Genomic DNA, 18,333 nt, shown 5'->3' on the forward strand with positions numbered 1-18,333 from the left:
GCATTTATGCTGTTTCCATGGAAACGGCGGCCATCTTTTACCATTCCATACCAAGGTGCACAACTTTACATGGGGGTCCTCCTTATAGTAAAGTTCCATCAACATTGGTCCATTGGATTCCGAGAAACACGACGGACAAAATGTGTGGAAGAAGAAAAAGAAAAATAAGAAAAAAAAGAAACGTAGAATAACAATATGTCACCCCAACTCCGTTGAGGGTGCCATAATAAGAACTGACCAAAAACAATAAGTCTCCAAACTTTGTTTGGGAGACTTAATTAAGAATGCTACTGCTAGAAATGTTTAAAATTAAGACCCTTCCGGAGCACCTGAGATCACCCCTGGTTTTTGGTGGGGTTAGTGTTGCTTATTCTTTAGTTTTCTATGTTGTGTCATGTGTAATATTGTTTGTTTGTTGTCTTTTTCATTTTTAGCCATGGCGTTGTCAGTTTATTTTGGATTTATGAGTTCAACTGTCCCTCTGGTATTTCCCGTTCCTCTTTTAAAGCTAGAAATGGTTTTTTTTAAATTGACAATGTATATATCACAAAAATGATTCAAAAAGCTTGGCATTGGTGCTGACATCCTTTTTTCCATTTATTTTTTATTGCCTCCTAGATAATTTCTTCCCCTTTTTAAAATTTCCGGGACAAGCTGTATAAATCTCTTCTCTAAATAAAAATGTCAAGTGTAAAAGATAACTGCAATGACCTTTCGACCTTTTCTGACAAGAGTTCTCACTGTCTCAAATTAATTGACGTATGCTATAATATGCATTCAGAGATCTGCTACAACCAGCACAGTAATTTAAGAATAGGATTCACTTTTAGTTTAGAGGAAGAGATCTTTCAAGTCCAAAAACATTATTACATACACTAACTAGTATTGTCAACTTACGAAAATAATCTTTTGGTGGAAAATTGTCTGTATTGAATTGATTTTCAAAATCTGGTGGGTATTCTGGGTTAATCTTTCCACCTCCTGTACCATCAGCTGAAAACATAGAGAATACACCATGTTTAATTTACCATTGCAAATATAAGAACTTGAAGTTGTACTTTTTATAGATGTTTTGTGAGAAGTGAAATTGAAAGTATGCCATTGTAAAGGGTTAGCATTGGCCTTATAATTTTAATATTTTCTAAAACATGTCAAAATACTATGAATTTTATATAATAATAGTTGTGACATTGCTCTAGGTTCCTTGTAAAAACAAGTTCAATTTCTTCATTTAATCAATATTTTTTACTCCTGTCTTTGTGAGTTGAGCTAAGAATAAATAGTTACTTACATTTGGGTGTTTTATAAATAACAGTAGGTGAAATCGGTCCATATCCTTTACTATTTCGAGTTTGCATTTTGAAATAATATGTTGTGTCAGGGGTAAGACCTTTGATTGTTGTGGTCAACCGTTCACCTGGCAGTACACCTTCCACGACCCAGTCTACATCCTCCAAGTTAGGATCAGTAGTGTAGAATATCAGATATCCTGTAATCTGACCGTTAGGGGTGATGGGAGGTTGCCAGTTTAGTCTAACAGCCTTTGGGTTTTTTTCTATGCTGATTGTTGTCAAGTCCCGAGGAGCTGATCCTGGCCCTATAAATAGAATACAAAATTAGTTTACAAAGTTAGAGAATGCTTGTATAAAAATGTTTATGAAAAGGAAACATTAATTTTTGAAAAGGTAAATGTAAAGGTGGATTTGCATGGTACTATTATTTCATCATTTTTTATAGTACAAGCCTTGATCAATTGAATGAATGAATTTTTGGCTTAAATTCTTTTGTCCTTTTTAGGACTAATTTTCTGTAGTCTTATATTCTCTTTTTTAAAACCTCATTCAGACCGTCATTACACTGCAGTTGCTTCAGAAATATAAATCATTCAAAAACATTTGCGTACCAGCTTCCTCTGTTGTGTTGAGCACACTCATACTCCAGGTACTCTGTCTTCGACCTTTGATGACCTTGACACTGAACTCGTACTTTGTGTATGGCTTTAGATTATCAATGTGACAGTTCAGTCCTGTTGAGTTGACATCTCTATTACGACGCCCTGATCCTTGTAAAGGAGTGTATCTAACAGTATAGAATCTGTTATCTGTGTTCCGCTGACTACTTCCAAGTGACGTGTCTGTCCATGTTAGCAGCACGGTTGAGGATGACAACACAATGGTCTTTAATCCAACAGGTGGCATCATGGGCGTCAAATGCTCAACAACTACAACAGAGAATGGAAATGTTTACTTAATAATCATTAAATTTTCATAATAGTCTGACAAAAATGGACATTACAGACATTCCCAAGAAATTTTGATAATTTACAAGAAAACATATCTTATGGCAAAAAAAAAAGAGTGATTAGTGTATGATGTCAAAACATGAAATTTATCAAATAGATGTAAGTTCTATGGTAAAAGTATTAGTATTTAGATGCCGTTTTTTGTTTTGAGTCAGATTGGAGCTAGAATAACAGTGACTCTAACTTATCTCAATTGCCTAGATTGACATTATCTCGTTATTGATTTTGAAAGATTTTTCAAACAACCAAAAGTTTTTTGAAACTACTGTCAGACTGCTTAGGTACTGTATACTTCTGGTTGTAAATAATATCAAATTCATTAACACATAGGTTCCTGGTTCGATTCCCGTCTGGGATGAAAATTTCAGGAACTGAATTTTCGGCTCTCCCTTGACACCATTTGCGAGTATGGTCACGAGGAAACGATGATAGTCCGTCGGAAGGGGACAATAAATGGCTGACCCGTGTTAAGAGAGAGCCATATCTCTTGCACGTTAAAGACACCCTTGTAGATTTCGAAAAAGAGCAGGCTAATGCCGCTACAAGGCAGCACTCGCACCCGCAAAGTGGAAAGGGATTAATATAAGTTGCAAAACTTGTTTCCCAATCCACTATAAATAAACATGTTTAAACTAAATCAATATTAGAAAACATTTTTTGTTATGCTTTCTTGTGCACTTGCTTTATGAACATTAATTTAACAGCTAATCGTAAAAAATAAATAAAACAAGTTTATACCTTCTGCTTCGCTAGTTTTCGCTGTCTGATATTTTGGTGGACCATCTCCTTTCTTGTTATAAGCTCTTACAGTAATGACATACTCAGCATTTGGTTCTAAAAATAGAATACAAACTTAATTAGAAACACATTTTCCAATTCATTTTCTAATTATCTTTTTTCTTTCTACAGGGCAGGTAATTAGTCTTCCCTTCATTATATCACATTTTTCAAATTTTTCATTAAAACGTTATTTGCTTAAAAACCTGATCCCTGTTTGTTAATTATATTGAAAAAATAATGTACAGTGACAACTGATAATACATCAAGCTTTTGATAAGGATAAATTCATGGCTTTTAAAAAATTAAATATTACTTTATATGCACTTAATACAGTTAAATCAGAAATTATTGCATGCATTTTTGAAATGTGTTTTTTTTTAGAATGGAGAAAATGTGTGATTAATTATCATGATTTAAGGAAAAAAGGCATACTGATATATGTATCAGATATCAGAATTCAAGTTCGTATTAAAAATGTATTCCAATACCTATCTAGTTGTTCTATTCACATTAAAAAAAATCTCCAATTATTTCTGAATTGACAGTACCATTAAATATGTAGTGCAAAATAAGTGGAAATAAACCACGAAAAAAAACTATAAATTTTAGAAAGAAATTCTGGTTAACCAATACAAGTTTTTTCATTGGTCTAAAAAAATTCCAAAGTTACTGCTGTCAATATATATCATAAAATTAAATAGAAGTTTGTTGGGTATATATATATCTAAAATCTATTTAGCATAATAATGCTTATGTTTGATAGATAACGAGAGGGTTTGGTACCAGAAAACATGTAAGATCCTGCTATGTGTCTGTCCAAAGTCTAGCGTCAAGTCTGTGATTCAACGGAATGCCTCTGTTGCTGTGTATCATATTTGGTTTTTTGGTTATCATTTTGTACAAAAATTAGGCCATTAGTTTTCTAGTCTTACTTGTTTAACATTTGTCCTTTTGTAGCCTATTAAAGCTTATTATGAGGCAATGGTTTCGCTCATTTTTGAAGTCAGTACTTAAGACACCTATAAATTTGTTAGTTCGAAGTCATTTGGTCTCTGGTGGAAACTGACTGTGCAAGGGCTGTATAGCCAGCCAAGGTCATTAAAAACTTCAATTGTCATCTGGTGGATAGTCGAGCAATTGGAAATCATACCACATCTTTTTATTTTCATATTTAAGTATTAATGACAGTAAAATGTTACCTAGACTTTCTATAGTGAAGACGTTAACATCTGGCCCCAAGACTTCCATGTAAACATCAGCTATTCCTTTACCATACCCCAGTGTGTATCCCCTAACCATGATCTTAGATTCTGGCTCTGGGGCCGTCCAAGATACTCTGATTGATGTGGCATAAGATGTCACTCGTAACTTCCTTGGGGTTGTTGGGACCACAGATTCTGTAAAAAATATGAAATATGTGGAAATGTTTTCAATAAAATTTAGATCACAAAAGTATTGACAAATTTAGCCCAATATGAAATTTAATAGTAAACACATCATGTATCTGAAAGATTTTTGTGCCAAATAACTTTTGGTTTAGGTAAATATTTTGAAATAATTGATAACTTGTTCAGCATCACAATTTAGATATTAGGACATTGTAAATAAGCATGTATGTTGAAAATGAAAGAAAAGAAACAGTGTTTGTATATACCAGAGACAATGATTCAATGACATAAAATGCTTACAGAGGTCAAAATAATGGTCATCAATAAACAAATAACGATTTTTTTAAACAATGATTTTTAGAGTTGATTTTCACTTATCAAAAACAAAAAAAGTAGCTGTAATTTAAATGTAAATTATTTTAAGCAGACATCTGATAAAAAACTGAATAAACCAATCCAAATCTTACTAATAAAAATGCTAAGAACTGTGTGTGAAGCTCTACTGGCCATAGTCAAGAGAGGAAATGTATTGAGCAAGGACTAATCATTGGCAAATCGCCTCGATGGCAAGCGGTAATTGTTTTTAATAGTACAAATATCTCACCATCTAAATCATCCCTGAAGGTGGTAGCCCTCAGCTTATTAGTATAGGGTCCTGTACCATTGACATTGATAGGAGCTATTTTAACCTGGTACTGGGTGTTCTTCTCAAGATTGACTAGAGCATACAGACGTCGATTCCCATCAGTGGTAACAGTCCTACTTCTCATGTCAGTCTTTTTCTTGAATCTGATCTTATAACCAGTGATGAGACCGTTTCTTGTTTCTTCTGGAGGTGGTTCCCATCTCAATATTAAACTCTGAAAACAAAACAGATTTATTTTAGTGATTAAGTGAATAAAAGTTATATATCTCTCAATTTAAACTTTTAAGATGTGGTAATTTTAAATCATATTTTATCAATACATTTCTACCAGGTACTTTCATTGAATTTAAATTTCTGTCATATTCACTCTTTTTTCTGCTTTTATCATAAGTTAATTATTATAATTTTATTCTTTATCATCACAAGCTATAAGGTTGGTGCACCTTAATAGGCTTTACATACAAGTAGAACAATAAGTATAAGCTTACCGTGGCACTAGCTGCCTCTAGTGTGACGTTCTGTGGGATGTCACTGGGACGGTCAGATAATGTTCTGGCCTCTATCTCATCCGACCGTCCACCTTCACCGTTCTCATTAAAAGCTACTACACTGATGCTGTACTCTTTAAATGTCTTCAGACCTTGCAGCATGTGATTGGTTTTTATGATCTGCAAAGAAAATATAAATACTGTAAACGTTTGATCAATATAAAGAGTAAATCTTGATGATGGTCTTCATATGTGTATTCTTTAACTTTTAAGGGGGTAGACCTTGGTTCAGGGAGATAACTCTTTAAATCAGTTAAGCGTTTGTAAAAGTCAAGTTCATCCATGTATTTTAAGCATTTACCTGAAACAGATTGAAAATAATCTATGTAACCTAGAAGCTTAGAATATATTCTTAAAAAATGGTTGACATAAACGTACTGATGATTTTAAGAGTTATTTCCCTTAACCTAGGTCAATTTTTCTCTATTCTGTTTTTTAAGGATCATAATCCTGGTACTGTTAATTCAGTATTATTTGTTTTTACTTTCAATGTGAAAGTGCAAATATCACATTTATAAGAACTTGCATCTTAAGTATTTGTATTAGAATATAATTATATCTGTGCAGCATTTCACTTGTTCAATAAAAGGGGCTAATTGAAATATATGTATAAAAAAAAAGATAGAACTTGTTATGCCTAATTCTTTTTACTGATACATGTATAACCAAATTCCTCCACAAAACAAAATATTTCAATATGTACACCAAGGAGTTGATAAAATCTTAAGGTGGTACCCAACACTTTCACTAAAATTAATTTGGCTTGTTTAAATTTCATAAAATTTTGACAAAGTATTTACTTTGTCCCTTTGACAAAAATATAAAAATTTCAAATAATTTGAAACCAACTGTTTTGTCAGAAAAATTACATTGGTTATATAGCAATTTGACAAACACCAATTTTGATCATTGAGAAGCTTAATATTCCTGTTACAACACAACGTAATTAAAACGTTTAGGTGATTTTACAGAGTTATCTCCCTGTAGTGTTAGGTACCACCTTAAGATCAATAGAACGAAATAGATGCGTCATTAAATTTTAATGGATAATAGCTTAGTACAACTGACTTGTACATGTTACAAACACTTGAAGTAAAAATAAATAAAAGTTGCATAATGTGTCACTGTTACAGTAGAAAATAATACTCATGGGATTTCACAGTATAGTACGTTACAAACATAATAGTATTAATAGTGCTAATTTTACTGCAACAGATGTGCATCTAAACAATTAATGTCTCTTCAGTGAAACTTGAGGTGAAAAATATTTGTAAAACAAAAGTGCTGATAGTTTTTAAAACCAAAAAGATTAAAACATCATCAAGGTATCGAATGGGTATTCATTGTACAGGGAATTGTAAAAACAATCATTATATTTTTAAGTACATTTGGGGAAATATTTCCTGAAAGGCATCGGATCATGAAAATTAAAATAAGTTCTAAAAGTCAAAGCCTATATACTCTTACTAAAATGCTCTGTTTTTAAGGTTATAAGCAAATAATTGTGTATAATTTCATAACATTTGGTTTAGGCAAACTTAAATCAAAGAATGGAAAAGGAAATTCAGCAATTTTTCATTTGTAAAGGGGCATAACTCTAGAATGGGTAAAGTGAGGCCATATAAATTAATTGAGGCAAACTAGGGTTAGAGAATAGAAACCAACTTTGGAATGTACAGACAGAAGTATAGAAGGACAACAGTAAAACTTAATGCCCCTCTGTTATGGAAGGGGCATTAAAATACAAGAATTTAAGAAACCTACCTCAATTCTATGTTCTTGTGCATCTCCTTTCATATAATACATCAGTTTATATTTGGTTATTTTCCCTTTGGGTTGAACTGGTTCATCCCACGACACACGAATGGACTCTGGACTCTTTGCTTCAGCTCGTACATTAGTTGGAGGTGTAGGCACATCAACTGAAACAATGCAATATTGATTGTTATTTTGGACTTCAGAAAGATAATTTTCGAACTTTCTGTCATATTACAGCAGTTTATTTTGCACTGTAGCTCCCATAGAGTTCTATTGATATAAAAAATAAAAGAGTGTTTACGATCTCTGCTAGTACATCATAATAACGAATTTCCATAGTTAAATGTGAAAATAATATAAATTCTTTGCCCCAGAAGAGATCACCTAGTTATATGTGACACTTGCGGAAATTTTTGTCCCCAATGCTCTTCAACGTCATACTTATTTTACTTTCTAACTATATTTTTTTTTAATGTCATTGAAATTTTTGGTCTGCAATGCTCTTTAACTTTGTATTTTACTTGGCCTTTAAACTTTTAATATTTGAGAGTGACTGCACGATAAGTCTTTATTAGACAAACACATGCGTCTGCCACTCTTGTGTACAAAATGATAGGCCTGGTTTCTTTGATGAGTTCTGAAGTAGTGCGTAGTTTTGTAATGAATAGGATTTTCAGATATGTCTATAGAGACTGAAGAACTACTATATATACAGCCATTTATTATCACAATCTGCTTTTAAATCATATACATATCATGCTTTTATTATTAATGAATACACAGTAGTGTCTTAAAAACTATAATAGAATTTGAAATTCTGCTGCAGACTCTCAGGAGGAAGATCATTTGTTCTTATCAGATGATGAACTCTACATTTTTATCATGAAATCAAACTGTCTTACAATTAAATGGAAACGGCGGTGAAAGGTTATTTTTGTGCCACACGATCAAAATTCATAATTCAATTGGTATTGTATTCAAAGATCATTATTTACTGTATTTCATGAAAAATTGTAAAATGCAACATGTAAGCTATATTTTTCATTGGGAAATCCCAATTTTATTTTCAATTTGTCCATGAACATACCACCCCACTACCGAAACCCCCATTATGACCATCATAACAGACTTGTGTCAAATTACAGTCTCTTTCTAACCCCATTACTGCGTGTAGCCTATGACAGTTCAGTCTACAATTAATCTTGTGAAAAAAAAAAACAAAAAAAAAAACAATCTTGTATATCAGACAAGAGTTCTTTAAACATTTAAAGACACAAGACATTATGAACTCATTTCTATAAACTTACTGTCTCTTTCAGTTGTAATAGAAAGTCTAGCAAAACTGGGACTGGGTCCATTGTTGTTATAGGTCCTGATCCTAAACTCGTAATTGGTATCTGGTTTGAGATGTTGGATGTTAGCTTCATTCAGTGTGGTATTTAACACTCTCTCTCTAAAATGACAAAGAATACAACTTTCAACTTTGTACGTTATTTGGCAAGTATTTTAACTTTTTAAAAATCAACCAATACTGCAGTCATATGAGTCTTTTATAGACAAAACGTAAATCTTAAGCCAGGCCATAAAAAAGAATAGGTTTGTTTGCCCAAATCCTACCTACCCAGAAAAAAGCTGCCTACTCAAATTCTTTTATTGTCCTGAATTGAAGAAGTCTTTTTTTAATCAGATAGGCATGAAGACTAATTAACATCTGATGAAAAAAAAAAAGAAAAAAAAAATGCCTACCTACCTACCCACTGTCTTAACCTTGGGTAGGGTTTGGGCAAACCAAAATATTTTTAAGTGTGGCCCCATTGTGTCAAACATATGCAATTGACATGTGCTATGGGGTTTTACACTTTTCACACAAATCATCAACTTTTCATCAGTATTTTTATAAGCAATATATCTAGTTTTAAGTTTTTGCATAGGTTTTGAGATAGATAAAAGAACCATGATACTGAAAGTAAAGAACCCTCTAACAACCGCTTTAAATTAATTCCAATGCCTATAAACTATAAATAAAATGTACTTTACAGATTTAACAATGGAAGCATGGTAGGCTGATAGCTGGAATAAGTTACATTTCAACACATACAGATCCCCATACATAAATTTTAATCTAAACAATTTCTCCGAAATTTATGAACTTTTGTAATTCTAGAATCTCTCACCTGGCATATATGCCATATAAAACCCTAACTGTTACTACTTCAAACTTCTAACACTGGGTTAATTACAATTTTCCCCAATAAATTATGTTTTTGATTTACAAAGGTCATTAAAGGTCAGGTTTTATTGTACAAGATATGTATCTTTCAATTTTTTCTCCTAATCTCCTGCCACTTGATACAATGCTTCAATATTCCCCTGCCATGAATTTTATTGCAAATAAATGTAATGTTTTCTTAAACAGTAGATGAAAATGAAAGATACTGCTAATAAAACCACTAAAACCAGCATGAAACACAAAAAATAAAGAATATAAACAATGAAAAAATCTCTAATCTCTCAACACTTTCAAACTTTAAATTGCATCTTAATCTGAAATCCTCTTGATAGTTAAACAACAAAGTCCCACTTGTAAAACGTAGAAGTGACTTATCAACACTGATTTGTATCAGTATATTTATGATGACACAGTGCTTAGTAAAAAGTGGTAGAAATGTTTAATGTTTGGCAATTTATACAATGTACTAATTTGTACAAGTGGGTATGTTAAAGGACAATATCTTAGCAAAAGTGTAACCTCCAAGATGCACTTATGTTTGAAGTGTCTTCTAAGTTTTTTAAGGGAGAGTGACAGCAATAATAGTGATGACCTACTTCAAAATACTGTAAATTCAGAAATTATTAACACGTTTTTATCAATGCAAAAAAAAATAATAGCAACAGCATCAGGTTTAAAATAATAAAATCTGGTATATCCGGGGGTTGGAACCCCCCTTTTTTTGGGCCGATCAATGCATTTGAAACGGAGCATATAGTTGGAACCCCCCCTTTAGTCTGTGTTGGGAACCCCCACCTCCTCTTTTTAAAATGGCTGGATCCGCCACTGACGCCATTTGATGTGGAAATTTCTTGCTGTGTTGGAGAACCATAATTAGTGTTAATTTTCATGGATTTTCATTTGCGGTTTGGCAAAAGTCTGTATGAAGGCCCCAAATTTGTTTTACTTCATTGAACATTGAGACCTATGGTTGCCCTATACTGACAAAAATAATGAAATATGAAGATAGATGGATGGATAGTTTGGTTTGTAAGACTATGAATTAAGATGTCTACTTTGGGTAAATTGTTATGCTGTGTTGCTATTTGTTAACTATAACCTTATACTCTCCTTTCATTAAAATTCATGCATTCTAAAAACATCTACAGATTTTTTTACAGAAATAATCTTTTAAACATGTAAAGCCATTTCTAAAGTATTACCCCTTCACATAACTAACTAAAAATTCCCATTAGTGACTTACAGACTTAGTTTACTGTAAATTGAAAAAAAAAAACAATTTTGTTTCAAGAAAAAAAAATCAAAGCAGCCAGACTGAAAAATTAGTGACTTACAGAATAATTTTACTTTAAATTGAAAATCAAAGTTTTTTTTAGAAAAAAAAATTAAAGCAGCCAGACTGAAAAATGGTACAGAAAAGATTAAAATTTTCATAAATAGCTCTTCCTAATCAATTATAAACCTACTCGCACAAGAAAATATCTTTTAAGCCATATCATAGATTTTTATTAGATTTTAAGACAAACTAATTCATCCCACATCAGACAGACAATATATTAAGACTGGAGATAATCGTTAAAATTTCTAAAATAAATGATCAGTCTTTTGACATGCTGATAATAATAGTCAAACTGCTAAAAATTAATACATGTTCCTTCCAAATTCTAGTCAGTGAAATATACACCATTTTTCACCTTTCAAATTCTAATCGGTAAAATATATATCCTTTGATTAGATACATGTCTCCTGCTAAATTCAAGTTAGGGAAATATTCATCATTTCATAAGATACAGGTTACTTTCAAATTCTACTCAAGGGAAATATACTTCATCATTTAATAAGATGCATGCTACTTTCACATTCTACTCAGTGAAATATACATTATACGATAAGATACATGTTACTTTTAGATTCTAGAACCTGAAACTGAAAGATATATTATTTAATTGTCACTAAAAGAGTGTTAATTGATATGCACATATATATCTGTAAAGATGATTCCTATCAAATATTATGAAAAGATCTTTCCAAATTGTAGTCAGTGATATATTTATCATTTGACAAGATACACGTTACTTTCACATTCTACTCAGTGAAATATACATCATTTAGATTAGATACACACTTAAACTTTTAGATTCTAGTACCTGCAAGATACATTATTTAATTAAAACTACAAGAATGTTTATAGATATATACATATTTATCTCTTTGTAAAGATGATTCCTGTCAAATTTTATGAAAAGATCTTTCAAAATTGTAGTCAGTGAAATATTTATCATTTCATAAGATGCATGTTACTTTCAAAATTCTAGTCAATAAAATATTTATCATTAGATTAGATACATGTTACTTTTAAATTCTTGTACCCCAAAGATACATTATTTAATTATCACTAAAAGAATGTTTATAGATATGTATATTGATGAAATTTAATAAGATACATGCAAGGTGAAATATACATCATTTAATTCTAGTAACTGAAAGATAAATTATTTCATTCTTTCAGATTCTACTCAGTGAAATATTCATTATTTGATTAGATATATGTTACATTCAGATTCTAGAACTTGAAAGATACATTATTTACTAAAAGAATGTTAATACATATGCTGCATTATAAGATGCACAAATCTATCTCTTTGTAAAGATGATTTCTGTCATATTTTAAGAAAAGTTCTTTCCAAATTGTAGTCAGTAAAATATTTATCATTTTATAAGATACATGCTACTTTCAGATTCTGCACGGTGAAATATACATCATTCTATAAGAAACATGTTACTTTCAGATTCTAGTATCTAAAAGATACATTATTTAATTATCACAAAAAGAATGTTAATAGATATGTATATCCAGACTTAACTAATCGATCAGATTGGTAATCGAACACTAATCAATCATATTCGATCAGTACTCGATTGATGACTTGAAGTCATCGATCAGTAATCGATCAAACTCTCTCAGGAGTTTGATCGATTAGTGATCGATTAGATTACTGATCGATTTAAGACCGATTACTGATGGATTAGTGATTGATTAATGACAGATTAGTGATTGTATTGTTATTGAGAAAACAATGCTATTCCAGAAATAAGCCACCCTCTTATGGAAGACATCAGTTGTGAAATAAAAATTCCATGGAAATATTTTCACCATTGCCAAAATTTTCTGGAATTCCAGGATTTACTCAGCAATACATGTTTATACAATATGCAGTCGTAACCAAGAGAAGCGTATCTAAAGGCTTAGTCTTAACATATTACAGATTAAAAACTACATTTTTGTAGGTTTACCCGTGTATTTTAGTCCTAATAGCTATGACGTCTTGAAAGGCTATTGTACTTTTTTCTTTTACGCCTTTCATTGACGGAAGGCGTCAAAGTAAAGTTTAAAATAGCCTTCCAATTATTATAATTATTTGGACTACTGTTTATATAATTATATATGACGTACAACATTATTTTCATGAGATTTTGGATCCAGCACGTACCCAACCCTTCCCATATCATATTTTTACTTATCAAAAATGTATATCTGTCATAAAAGCATATAAATGTTTTTGTATGAAAATAAGATAAACCTAAAGTATACATGTATTTAACAGATGAAAGATACATTGCCATTTCTTCTAAGCACATCAGAATTTCTCTTCAGGATTTATTTGTAGTAATGTAATGTTTCATTATTATATATTGTTAATGTTAATTAGGTGAAAATGTCAAAATAATAGATCAAAAGCACAAACAGCAAATAAATAGCTGGTAAGATTGCATGGGAAAATTGATTTAGAGATAATTGATTTGACCACACTATTGGAAACATTAACAAACATCAAAAGATTCTGACATCTAATTAGTCTCAGACACTTGTGAAATAAACAGGCAAGTAGAAAACTTCACCTCCATCTAAATTTCAAGATTTTATCATGAAATATGTAATTATTATAGAGCTTGAAATAGTGACCACGGTGACCAGCTCATCCCTACCACTCAATTTATTCAACAACACTACCTGCTAAAGTTTACTCAGGAATGCAATAATCATTCCATAAAATTTCTAGACCTTGAAATCCTCAAAGACGAACCCATGAAAATACTGGTGTTTAAGATATGAAATGCTATCAAAAAAATACAGAAAAATTCCAACATCTTCATAAAAACCCAAACCAACCCATTTGGAACTTTAAATCCTATATTAAAGGCAAAGGTATTCATTAACATAGAAACACAAACCAGAAAGAAAACTCTTTATTGAAAGACTATTTTATTAACTGAAATTGGTAAAACAAATTTTATCAAATTCCATGACAAAAAAGATAAACATGATTAAGAAAAAGGAAAAGTTTAAAATAGATGTTATGTATCATTCATTACATATTATCATCCTCAAGCAGAAGAACTTCAAAAATTATTCAGGAAATACTGGCATCTTATTAAAACAGATTCTTCAATAGGTGCTACATTGTGTATCATATCCCATTAAAACCTATCCATAGGATTCAAAAGAAATAGAACATTGGTGAATTAATGAAATGACCTATAAAATAGTTTGTATGAAGGTCACAATTCCTTCAAAATATTTCACTGTGCAGAACTAATTAATGACCATCATCATGTAAACCTCACATGTTTATACAAACTGATATTCTTATAAGAAAAAATTCTACCAGGAAACACTGAATTCAACATTTATTGAAATAGGTTAAAATAGTTAGAAAATCAAACAAGAGTGCACACGCTGAAATGTCTCGCCTTCTTTACTAATCATTGATATTATGTTGATACTCCTAAATATACAGCTTTATTACGACTGTCACATAAACTTAACATGAACCATGAAAATGGTCAAGGTCAGTTGAACCATATACTAGGCAGACATGTACAGCTAACAATGCTTCCATACACCAAATATAGTTGACCTATTGCTTACAGTTTAAGAAAATAGACCAAAAAACAAAAACTTAACACTGATCAATGAACCGTGAAAACCAGGTCAAGGTCAAATAAAACCTGCACGACTGACATATAGATCATAAAATATTTCCAGACACCAAATATAGTTGACCTATGACATATAGTATTAGATAAAAAGACCAAAACTCAAAAACTTAACTTTGACCACTGAACCATGAAAATGAGGTCAAGGTCAGATGACATCTGCCCGCTAGACATGTACACCTTACAATCATTCCATACAACAAATATAGTAAACCTATTGCATAAAGTATGAGAAAAACAGACCAAAACACAAAAACTTAACTATAACCACTGAACCATGAAAATGAGGTCAAGGTCAGATGACATCTGCCCGCTAGACATGTACACCTTACAATCATTCCATACAACAAATATAGTAAACCTATTGCATAAAGTATGAGAAAAACAGACCAAAACACAAAAACTTAACTATAACCACTGAACCATGAAAATGAGGTCAAGGTCAAATGACACCTGCCAGTTGGACATGTACACCTTACAGTCCTTCCATACACCGAATATACTAGACCTATTGCTTACAGTATCTGAGATATGGACTTGACCACCAAAACTTAACCTTGTTCACTGATCCATGAAATGAGGTCGAGGTCAACTGAAAACTGTCTGATGGGCATGAGGACCTTGCAAGGTACGCACATACTAAATATAGTTATCCTTTTACTTACAGTAAGAGAGAATTTAACATTACAAAAAATCTGAACTTTTTTTTCAAGTGGTCACTGAACCATGAAAATGAGGTCAAGGACAATGGACATGTGACTGACGGAAACTTCGTAACATGAGGCATCTATATACAAAATATGAAGCATCCAGGTCTTCCACCTTCTAAAATATATAGCATTTAAGAAGTGAGCTAACACCGCCGCCGCCGCCGCCGCCGCCGCCGTAGCCGCCGCCGCCGGATCACTATCCCTATGTCGAGCTTTCTGCAACAAAAGTTGCAGGCTCGACAAAAACCAAAAAATCTAAATTCAAATTAACAAATTTTACAAAATTATGAAAAAATCAAATTAAAACAGTAATAAAAAAGAATGACAAACAGAAGGAGTGGTCTCTGCTGAAAGTTTCTCTTTAATCAACATATTTCCAGAAAAACTCTAAACATTGCTACACAGTATCAATGAAAGGCCAGAACAATGATTTGTAGTTGCACTATGCAACTACAAATCATAGGTGGATATAACGGCCTTATTTATTTAAAAACAAATATGTAACACATAATAAAAAAAAGAGAATCACTGAATTACAGGCACCTGACTTGTGACAGGCACACTCAGCAGGCACATACTCAATTATTTTTAAAAACATCTTTAATTTCTTATTCATGTTCATTTTACTTATCTTTAGTAATATATGCTTTCATGTGAAAATAAAACACTAACCCCAAATACTCTACTATTGCCTTGTATTAGGACTATTCAAAAATTTTAGAAAAAAGGGGGGGTCTTCTGTATGTAAATTCAAAAGTCAATAGACAGTTTTCCACTGACTGATAACAATCTATTTATTTTTATCAGTATTTTGCAATCCATAGAAGAGTCATAGTCCACAGCTGGTCATTTCTGGTCAGTCTTTTACAATATTGGGGTCATAAGACAATATCCTGCTGTGAAGACAAACAAGTGTGTTTGAATAAATGATGTATCAATTATGTGTTAATTGGTAAATTTTCTGGCTATTTAGTTGTGACCTAAAATCTGGCATTAGTTAATAATGTTATAGGACAAACCCTAAATTTCATCATAAAGTTAAGGATATATCAAGTTGCACAATTTATTTGTGTTGATTAAAACTTATATATGAAAAATACAGATTTTAATATATATTAACTTGGTTGAAATTTTCATCTTCTTAATAAAATCACAAGTGTCTGAAGCTAATATTATATGTCAAAATTAATTTTGATGTGTTAGCAAAGGTCATTAGCTTAAAAGGCATCAAATATTTATCAAACCATGGAAGTATATATATATATACTACTATATTCAAGTCAAAAATGTTGTTGTTAAAATCTATTTTTTCACTCTTTTGGTCTTTTGGAAAATGTAGTTTGTGCTGTATTTAGACCCCTCTACAACCAAATTTGTTACTTGCACACATATAAAAATTAGAGTTTTTATATCAATAATTATGACATCTTGGATGTCAATGAAAGGCGTAAAAGAAAAAAATACAATAGCCTTTCAAGACGTCATAGTTATAGTACTAATATACACAGGTAAACCTACAAAAATGTAGTTTTTAATCAGGAATATGTTAAGACTAAGCCTTTAGATACGCGTCTCTTGGTTACGACTGCATATTGTATAAACATGTATTGCTGAGTAAATACTGGATTTTTTTGCATATGAAGACAGAAACATTCAAGACTAAAAAAATAAACACTGATGTCTTCCATAGGTATTAGTTCTAACCTTTACACTCAAATTTCCAGACATATTGACATTGTGAAAAAAAATACGATAGTATCTTCTGAGCAGTAAAATGATTTTAAATTCTAGAATTCCAGAAAATTTTGGCAATGGTGAAAATATTTCCATGGAACTTTTATTTCACAAATGATGTCTCTCATAAGGCTTATTTCTGGAATAGCATTGTTTTCTCAATAACAATACAATCACTAATCTGTCATTAATCAATCACTAATCCATCAGTAATCGGTCTTAAATCGATCAGTAATCTAATCGATCACTAATCGATCAAACTCCTGAGAGAGTTTGATCGATTACTGATCGATGACTTCAAGTCATCAATCGAGTACTGATCGAATATGATTGATTAGTGTTCGATTACCGATCTGATCGATTAGTTAAGTCTGGGTATATTGATGAAATATTTATCATTTTATAAGATACATGCTACTTTCAGATTCTGCAAGGTGAAATATGCATCATTTAGACATTACTTTTAGATTCTAGTAACTGACAGATAAATCATTTTATTCTTTCAGATTCTACTCAGTGAAATATTCATTATTTGATTAGGTACATGTTACTTTCAGAGATACATTATTTAATTATCACTAAAAGAATGTTAATAGATATACTGCATTATATGCACATATATATCTCTTTGTAAAGATGATTCCTGTCAAATTTTATGACATGTGATGTTTGGTAATTTACTTCCTTATCAAAAGAAATAAATCAACTAGGAAGTTATATTAAGATTTCTGACAACTGCTTTTTTTCCCCCAATTCCATTTATTTTTCTGAAATGCACTTTGCAGCAGATTTTAATTTATTTACAGAAAACAAAGATAAGAATTTAACAGTACATAAAAACTTATTCATTTTGGTGCATTAAGGTGGTACCTAACACTACAGGGAGATAACTCTGTAAAGTCAGCTAAACGTTTTAATTACGTTGTGTTGTAAAAGGAGTATTAAGCTTCTCAATGATCAAAATTGGTGTTTTTCAAATTGCTATATAACCAGTGTAATTTTTCTGACAAAACGGTTGGTTCAAATTTTTAAAAATTTTTATATGTTTGTTAAAGTGTCAAAGTAAATTGACAAAATTTTATGAAAATTAAACGAGACAAATTAATTTTAGTGAAAATGTTGGGTACCACCTTAAATTTGTGTTTTGATTTTTTTGTCTAATGTGTGGTGTTTTGTATCTATCTTCTGCAAGTGTTTTTGTCTTACTGTTTTTGTACTCCCCTTTTTCTTAATTAATTT

The 18,333-nt window shown here is 31.3% G+C and overlaps 1 protein-coding gene across 9 annotated transcripts in view; it reads right to left on the reverse strand.

The window, feature by feature from the left end:
* The window catches only part of LOC143052197 (neogenin-like), an 86,629-nt gene that overhangs the window by 15,194 nt on the left and 53,102 nt on the right, over positions 1-18,333 (reverse strand). For all 9 annotated transcript variants that reach the window (XM_076225172.1, XM_076225169.1, XM_076225171.1 and 6 more), the window contains exons 10-18: positions 8,730-8,875; positions 7,429-7,586; positions 5,605-5,784; positions 5,075-5,330; positions 4,282-4,479; positions 3,041-3,136; positions 1,904-2,221; positions 1,292-1,597; positions 898-993 (exon numbers count right to left, since the gene is read on the reverse strand). In XM_076225172.1, coding sequence (XP_076081287.1) covers positions 898-993; positions 1,292-1,597; positions 1,904-2,221; positions 3,041-3,136; positions 4,282-4,479; positions 5,075-5,330; positions 5,605-5,784; positions 7,429-7,586; positions 8,730-8,875 — 1,754 coding nt within the window. The remainder of the gene's footprint in view (positions 1-897; positions 994-1,291; positions 1,598-1,903; positions 2,222-3,040; positions 3,137-4,281; positions 4,480-5,074; positions 5,331-5,604; positions 5,785-7,428; positions 7,587-8,729; positions 8,876-18,333) is intronic.

The sequence above is a fragment of the Mytilus galloprovincialis genome, chromosome 11 (genome assembly GCF_965363235.1).
Source record: "Mytilus galloprovincialis chromosome 11, xbMytGall1.hap1.1, whole genome shotgun sequence".
Classification (NCBI taxonomy): domain Eukaryota; kingdom Metazoa; phylum Mollusca; class Bivalvia; order Mytilida; family Mytilidae; genus Mytilus; species Mytilus galloprovincialis.